Source organism: Xiphophorus hellerii, chromosome 1 (genome assembly GCF_003331165.1).
Source record: "Xiphophorus hellerii strain 12219 chromosome 1, Xiphophorus_hellerii-4.1, whole genome shotgun sequence".
In the NCBI taxonomy this organism is placed as follows: domain Eukaryota; kingdom Metazoa; phylum Chordata; class Actinopteri; order Cyprinodontiformes; family Poeciliidae; genus Xiphophorus; species Xiphophorus hellerii.
Window position 1 is genome coordinate 28,555,210 of NC_045672.1, and position 8,819 is coordinate 28,564,028.

An 8,819-nucleotide genomic window follows, 5' to 3' on the forward strand; every position below is an offset into this window, starting at 1 on the left:
ATAATCTTAAAAAGAAGCAAATATGTAGTTTTTGTAGTTCTTGGCATCCCATCCTAACATTTTTAAATCACTGAACTTTTATTACATTTTCAATTTTGCTAAATGTTTGTTTTTAATCACATCAGTTTTACAATGAATAGAGGTGTGTGTGGTTTGCTCACAAACTCCTTGGGCTCTCCTCTGTGTCGCAGATGGCAATAGAGAAGTACAACGTGCAACTTGAGTCGCTGACGAAGACTTGTGAGGAGATGAAGAAACTCTACTCTGTCATACTGGTAATCCCTGAGTTATTATTTCAATCTCTCTTTTGTACAGCTCCAAGGATGGATGCCCCCGCCGCCTCCCGTCCTGGTAGTGTCTAGATTGCCGTCTTCAATTATTTGTCACCTTATCTCCCCGATGCTATGCTGTCACAGCTACATATATTTCAAAGGGGGGAAGGTTACTTCTGTAGCACCAGGTGTTCATAATGCATATTATATGGTGTTTATTGTAACTGCATTCATGTAACGTTAAATCTACAGTGCCTTGCAAAAGTATTCATGCTCCTTGGTCTTTTTCACATTTTGTCATGTTAGACTTCTGGTATTACAATGAGATTTTTTGTGAGTGATCAACATAAAGTAGGGAATGCATTTGCACCAGCCTCTTAGTACTTGAATCATTAGATCAAAGCAAACACTTGAATACTTTAAACTTTTTTAGCTTTGGCTGGATGTTTAGGTTGGTTGTCCTACATTAAGGTGAACCTGCATCCCAGCCCGTAGGAAGTTTTCTTCCAGCATAAACTTTTAGTTTGCTTCATCCATCTTCCTATCAGCTCTGACCAACTTCCCTGTCTCCACTGAAGAAAAGCACTTTCTTTGTCATTGTGGCTGTATCTCCCTCATGGCGTGTGCCATGCTGCAAAGGGGATTTATATAGTTTTATTTTAACAATGGCTTTCCATTGCTACTTTTTATGAAGGCCAGATGTATGGACTGGGTAGCTTTCAATTTCTGCAGCTCCTCCAGAGTTACCATCAGCTTTTTGACTTCAGCTCTCAAATTAATGCTCTCCTTGTCCAGAATGCTGGGTTATAAAGGCAACATTGTTTTTGTTGGTTTGCAATTATACTCTGCTTTTAATAACCTAACCTGGCTTTAAACTTCTTCACAATTTCATCCCCACATGTCTGCTGTGTTCCTTTGTCTTCACAATGCTTTTTATTTACCACTGTTCCTCACTAACTTCTAAGGCATTTCCAGAACATCTTTTTTGGTCTTGAGCTCCACTGGATTCTATTTACTACTTTACTTGGTGAAGTTTAAAAGTAGATTTGAGGAAAAAAGTCAATTCTACAGAGAACTGGAATTCTGAACCGATTCCAAATGCTCAAAATCGATTTTAAAATGCGTTTAAGTCGCTCCTATTTGTGAGTATACCACATATTGCATTATGTGTTCACTTAACCAGAAGGTTAAGTGAAGGTTGTCTTGTCCACTCTAGGTATTTTGAATAATTCTTTGATATTTTTTGTTATTTAAGAAAAAGCCAGGAAGCTAAGCTAACCTAGTACAGGTAATTTAAAATAAAGAAATTTATGCACAAAATAAAAATTGGTTTGAATCGAATCGTGACCCTAAAAATTTTAATCAAATTGCTAGACACTGAAAGATTCACATCTCTTTTTAAAAGCAGTGGGTGGCAATGAATTTTATTTCAATGTGTTACAGTAAAAGAGGCTAATCACATTTTTCAAAAAATGTTATACTATATGTGTTTTAAGCCACTTCACATGTTGCTATAGTTGTGTTCAGTGGTCACTTCCAAAAATGCTTCTATAGAGGTTATAAAGTATTTCTGATATGAATCAGCCTCTAGAAACAGTGATATCTCATAAGTCTGTCTGTGAACCGCCATCTCCTCTGAACATTCATCTCAACAAGAAATCTCCCTTAAAGCAAACTCCTCTGTCACATATATCAGATTTAGTGGAATCGCTGCTCCCTTTGTAATCTTTCATCACTCCTTCTATTAAGAAGAACATTTTCTTTGCTCACTAAACCGCCACGATTAGGCTTCTACAGCTCAGTCCTGCTTCTGACACCTTAACTGGTGCTATGGCTTTTTCTTATAGAGTTCCCACAAAAAACAATCAATACAAAAAGTAGCTGCAAGTTTCTCATCACTTTTGTATGTCTGAGGACAATCTATCATCATAGAGTCCACTCACCCTTCCTGCTGTATTTGAACACTGAGATATGATAGTGCAAGATGGAGCTTTAGGCCTGCGAGGGAATTGTGTTATTATTACACCCACTGAAAGTCTCCTCTGCACTCCAAACAGTCACATAGACGTGGATGCAGAGGGACTGTCAGCATCTCTCTATATAGCTCTTTTTATCTGCTGATGGATGAGCTTTTTTGGTGGCTTTCGAACAAAAAATTCTGAAACCTTTGCAAGTTCAAGAAATAGTTCAATGAGCTTCAACATGCTTTTAAGGATTTAATAGTAAAAACCATGAGCACCTGGAAGTCTCAGTTCAGCACAAAGACAGGAAATAGTTTGTAAACAAGACATTTTTCTTCTGACTTCATTGAGTTATGCATTCTTTCCACAAAACTCATCAGGAAACTCTGATAATTTTCTGAGTTCAGATTGCTTCTAAATTAAGGTCTGGGTCTTTCAAACTATTAGTGTGCCAGCGCCTAGAAACTACACCAGAAAAACAAAACAAAATAGAAACAAAAAAGTTGTACCATTTTGATTTCAGGACAACTGGTTTTCATATTTTCTTAAGTTTAGCCAAGAAAGTATATAGCATATTGACTGTTTAGTTTAGCTTATTAGTTTATTAAAAACAAGGACAACATGCAAAAAAAACATTAATGACAGATACTTTGCACCAGATTTAGCTGAAGCTAGTTTCCATCTGCAGTCCATGAGCTAGAAAAACAGTCGAATATGATAAAACATTCACTGAAAGTCTCCATATAGCCTACATACAATCACTGTACAAGGTCATAAAAATATGACATAATCAATACTTAATACCAAACTTCTGCTCTGTAATCACTAATGCAGAGAATTATTTTTCAATGTGAACTCTGCTGGTTTTCTAAGAGCTGCTTTGTGACTTTACAAGGAAAGTCCTTCATGTCAGCGGAAAGCTTAAGATTTTCTGGGAGTTTGTTCCATTCTGTAACACCTTCGAATGAGAAAGCTGCCTGTGCAAATGCTGAGGTACGTTTACTAGAAAACAACAACAGCCATAACAACAACAACAACAAAAATTATGTCCACGTTTGGTGTTTGAGAGTTGGAAGACCTACTTACTGCCATGCATGTGAGGTAAACATGAGTTGTTGTGACTCTTCAATTAGATCAAATTAAAATACATATTTTTAAAAATGTGCTTGAGGGTGAGGGCCAGGCTTAATAGAGTTAACAGCCAGTGCTCACTTCCTTTATAACATGGAAGATCTGTTATGAGGACTTAATCAGTGTCATAAAGGTTCAATGGATTTTTCCAAGTTAAAGTAATCACAGAGCAAAGCTCAGAAACCACTCGGTGGATTTGGGTGCAAATATCACACTTCCTGAAAGCAAGCTTTCCGTTTTGGAAAGGTTGGCAGGTTAATATTTGCATAAACTGAGTGAAGGTTAGATGATTTAAAAGAAGCCTCCTTAGAGAGGTTCTGAGTTTGGAGGAAATGTAATTAGGCAAAAAAAAAAAGGACTTAACCAGAGAAAATGTATAATGCATTTCTCCATGTTTAGTTTTTGCAGTGATTTGGGTTTTCTGTGTGTTTATTTAGGTTTCTAGTCTCTGTGTTGTCCTGTCTGGCCCTTGATTGAGTACAGCTGTTCCTTGTTTCCCCTGATTGTCTCCCTGTGTATTTAATCCCAGCTGTGTTCCTTGTTCAGCCTGGTGTAGTTGTCTTGCCTGCTGTCAGTTTGCATTTTTACCAGTTGCTACCGGAGATTAGCTACTAGCTCTGCTCACTCTGTGCTGCCCGGATTTCTGCATTGTTCATCATTAAATCTCCATTTACTCTCCATAACCTGGGTCTACTGCGTCTGCCTCACCACTCAACTACCGCACATCATGACAGGTTTTCCCACAATGGGACTAGGATTAGGGTGATTATCAGGGAACTTTTCATTTAGACAATGATAACCCTAGTTATTTACAAAATACAGTTTTGAAATAATTAAATTTATCATTGAAAAATCTATTAAACAAACTGTCTAGTGTTACTTTTGCCACAATAACAGTGAATAACCACATTCATTTTATCGATTGTCAGTAGCTACAATCAGACTTGCATAATCAAGAAATAAAATTAAAAAAATATCTGCCTGACATGACATAGCCCCAAAGAAATCTGCAAAAGCAACACATCTTGCTTTGGTCTAAAAGAAATTGTTAAATTAGAAAGCAGATTATGAAAATGCATCATTTTACAAAGACTTTTTAAAGGCTTTAGGAAAAGCAGTATAGTATTACTATACTGCTTTTCCTGATCACTATAGCATAGTGATCAGTGCTCAAACTTCACAGGTGTGGATGGTCACATATTTTTTAATTAAGACACCACAGGAGTACCCAACAAGGCTTTTCTTTTAAATAATTTCAATGCTACTCCTGCTCAGCCACTTCATTCTTTTTCCAAGCTGGGTTCAGTAACATTTGAAGCAAGTTAATGATGTGAAAGAAAATCTACACAGTGGCAGTTTCACAAAAGCCAAATTAGCAAATTGAGCTCAGAGTAGCACTCAGCAAGCTTGTAGAAAAGAAGATGAGTAGCAGTTTGTAAGTAGCTTTCTTGTAGGCACCACCTTTCCCTAATTTTTCTCACATAATGCTTTTAACAGACCACTATAGCCAGTTTGTAACATCTTAATCAAAAATCGACTTTAAGTCTTGGCGTCTTTGTGTCTCCAGCTCTGATTCACTTAAGTTGCAAACTGTTGCTAAAAATGGCAAGTTTTGCTGTAATATAACCATATCTGATTTTTTATTTACTATACCTAAAGACAAATTAACAGCCTGAGAGACTTTTATTATTATTTTTAGTTATAGAAGATAATGCTGTAACATTATTTGCCCAAGGCAGCTTTTCCGTTTATGCATTTGAATGACAAGGTAGATATTCAATAGCAGTAGGAAAAAATCATAAAGCAGTTGCTGAAAAAAGTAGAAAGTACAATTAATCTGAATGGTAACAAGATACTGTATTTTTTTTTGTTTCCTTTATTCAAAACTTTTCACACTAAAATGTAATGTTATCAAGTGCTACATCAGCATTATCTTGAATCAGTTTTCCCAGTGTTATTAGTAATGGAGGCACAATAGCTGTGACATTTAAAACGTTTAACAGGTTGACCTTTAACTGTAAAACTTTCCTCAGGGAAAGAATTATATGTTAATCACAGGGGAGAGTGGCCAAAATATGGCATCATACCTGCTGGTGTTTGAGCATCAGCATTTTGCCACTGGAATCTTGTTATTTGAAAAGTGCTGTCTAATTTCTCATAGATTTTCATGCCCCTGTCACTTTAACATTTGACTTTTGCTACGGTAGCAACCTAGGAGCTTATTTGTTTTCCCATTGGCCATTAGTATTCCGTTTCCTGTGTGATAATGCTGAGGATAAGGACGTGTCTAAAAGATGTAGGGGACAGTTAAGACCGACTTGTGTGGAAAGCACCTTTTAGTTTGGAAAAAGAAGAATCTGAAACATTTTGTCACATGTCATTGACATAATAGTGGATATTGTCAACAGGGAGTTGGGGACAAATAAAATGTAAAAAAATTCTCAAATATTTTTTTTAAAATTTGATGTATTGACACTAAATGTGACATAAAATACATAATTGGATGCAATCTCCATAAAGTGTATTGCATTTTTTAGCAGGTAAGCATAAGTTTGCAATGTTCTCTTTTATCATCACATAAAAATAAAGCAAATTGAGACAACCCAATTTAAATAAAATAAGGATATTGTGCTTTTTCCATTTCATAAAAATATTCTAATTTTTTTTTCTAGTATCCACAGACAATAGGGCTGTGATAAATGGAGAAGCTTTTACACAGCATCAAATAAGTGTTTTATTATGCATGAGGGAAAAAAATTATCTGAAACATTTATTGGCCAAAAATATACAGACCTTATCAATTTGAAATGAGTTATCTATTTAATACTTCTGCAAAATGTCTTAGCACAAATTGGTATTTGGCATCTTTGTTACCTTAAATATGCATAACTTTCTTTTTTTAAGAAAAAGGAAAAATCTCCTCTAAAAATGGTGTACAGAAATATTCAGAAAAAAATATTTCATTGGTTTTTGTGCAGTTTAAAATACTAATCAGGAAATGTCAAGGAAACGTGAGTGATGATGTGCATGGACTTGCTTCTTGCCTGCAGTTTTTCTAAAGAACATTGATGGGCTAATAAAAACTAAAACACAAAAATATTTTTTGTTTAAAATCAAAGGCTAAAAAAAATGTTAGATGCTGTAACAAACCTGAAAATTAGGTTTTCCTTCCAGAATGTCCACAACCCCAAACATGCCTATATATCTACAATGAACTGGTTTAGATGATTGAATATCCATGTGTTAGAATGGCCTAGTCAAAGATATATTTAGCAAGACTTGCCAACTGATGCTCACAGATGTTCTCTATCTAATACCTTATCTAATATTTTTTCAGAAGAAAATAACCAGAAATACCTGTCTTTAGATGTGAGGGACACATGTGACTGAGTCCAAAGAAGTTAACATAATGAAAGGAGTTTCGACAAAGTGTTATACAAGAATACGTTGTTTTTTCCCCCCAGAAATATGAAAGGCAGAAATATCAGGTATATGAGAAAATATTTCCTTCTTATACAGAGGAAGATAATGATTCCACTATAAATAGTACAACAAGAACTCTGGACACAATTTAGAAACTGTCTTTGTAACATTTATCCATTAGCACATGGTTAAAGGGCTGAACGTTAAAGGCAAAAGGGCAACAATTTGTTTTATTGAGAATTATGTATCTGACAGAGTATTGCTTTTAGAGCAGGTTCTTATGAATAGTTTTATGAATACAAAGCAGGATCTTATTCTGAAGGAATCAAGCAGTGTTGAATGATCTTTGATATTGTTCATACTGTGTATTTATAAAGAATGATGTCCCTGCTGTAGCTTTTCTTGAGCTCAATGCAAGACAGTCAGCATGTTAACTAAATACATTTTCATCTCCGTTATGAAGAGTTCATTTTTACTTTTAATTTATAAAAGTTAATAGAGGAAAAAGTACAATAAATATCAGAGGAGCTCGGGTCTGAACTCCAGACTGCGCTGTTGCAACAGCATTCGATAAGTCAATTAGCAGGGTTTGCTACTGTGACCCTTTCAGGACAAAATTTGACTTAAGAAATTCCAATGCCAGTGACCCTTAACCACCGCAGGGTAAGTATTAATTAGGCAGTACATAACTTCCTCATTGTACGAGTGCACTCAAGAACATGAATGCATGCTGTAGCAATGTATGAGCTAATTACATCAGAAAGCCATGCACAGAAAGAACATGCACTACTCAGACACCAAATCATTAATGAAAGTAAATGTAGTTATTAATTCTTAAACTGTTTTTGCAGACCCAAAGGTCTCATGAAGTCTAATTGCTGTCAAGCTGAATATTCAAGGAAGTAATCTTGTTTTTTTGTTTTTTTTTAATTATGTGTAGGTTAAATTTGGAGAACCTCTGGATCAGGACTCCCAGGAGCTGTTCGGGATGATCTGTCAGTTCCTCCATGACTTTCAAAGGGTGCACACTGAAACTGCTTGAATTGAAACTGTGAGAGCATAAATTAGTGAGGCAGAAGTTTTCCGGGTTTTATTTGATCCCAGTGTGGTGGGTATGATTGATGTCAAAGCTGATTTTGTACAATTATCACCAATTTGGGTTGTTTGTGTAATCAAATACAAATCTATAAACCAATGCATACCCTAGTAACAGTCTAATGGTCATACATATATGTACCGTCTCCTTTAAAAGTTGAAAGAGTAAATGAATGCTGATTCATCCAGAATCTGGAGAAATATAGAAACATTATATTTTAATTTTATGACTTCTTCTGCAGCATTTCAAATCATCATGAGCCGAGAAAAATGTTTCTTTGTTGCAGCTTTTTAAAGAGATCCTTAAGTTCCCTTTGTGATATTTTCTATCATGTGCCCACAAGATTAAAAAGCTGTCAAAAGATGAAAATTCAAGGGCTCTGTAGCATAGCGATAGAAGAAAATAGTGAATCTTATTCAATGCTGCCGTTGGACATTTTGACAAAGTTTGCGCAGGGATTATTGTTGGAAGGAGACCATAAGAGGGATTTTAAGAACATGTGACGTTTTGTTGGACATTTTTAAGATGCTGAAGTTGGTCAAATATGACTGGTAAAAACCCTCAACGATACAAGTCCTGCCGGAAGCATCTCTGCCATGAAGTCAAGTTTTTTTCATACTTCTGTTAAATGTAAACATATAAATGAAAGCAATATGCCTGTAACACAAAAATAAATAATGCAAAAAGAAAAGACTTGAGTTTTAATGATCCCTAAAAACAGAATTATCAACTAAAATAAGTCAATGGCACACTGACTTCCCTCCACATTCTGCTCATCATGACATTAAAAAATGTTCCAGCTTCTTCATGATGCGGCTATGTGGAGCTGTCAGTGTCTCACCTGCTGCAGACAACACTCTGAAGAGTCTTAGTCTGGATAAACAGGCCTTTTGACCATCAAGGTGACAACTTGTCAGAGTGCGGCAGATTCCAAAA

General features: G+C 35.7%; 1 protein-coding gene across 1 annotated transcript in view; it reads left to right on the forward strand.

The window, feature by feature from the left end:
- Window positions 1–8,574, forward strand: part of LOC116717239 (formin-like protein 13) — a 50,377-nt gene extending 41,803 nt beyond the window's left edge. The window contains exons 16-17 of the mRNA XM_032558466.1: window positions 192–275; window positions 7,728–8,574. Coding sequence (XP_032414357.1) covers window positions 192–275; window positions 7,728–7,829 — 186 coding nt within the window. The 3' untranslated portion in view covers window positions 7,830–8,574. The remainder of the gene's footprint in view (window positions 1–191; window positions 276–7,727) is intronic.
- Window positions 8,575–8,819: the final 245 nt, after the last annotated feature.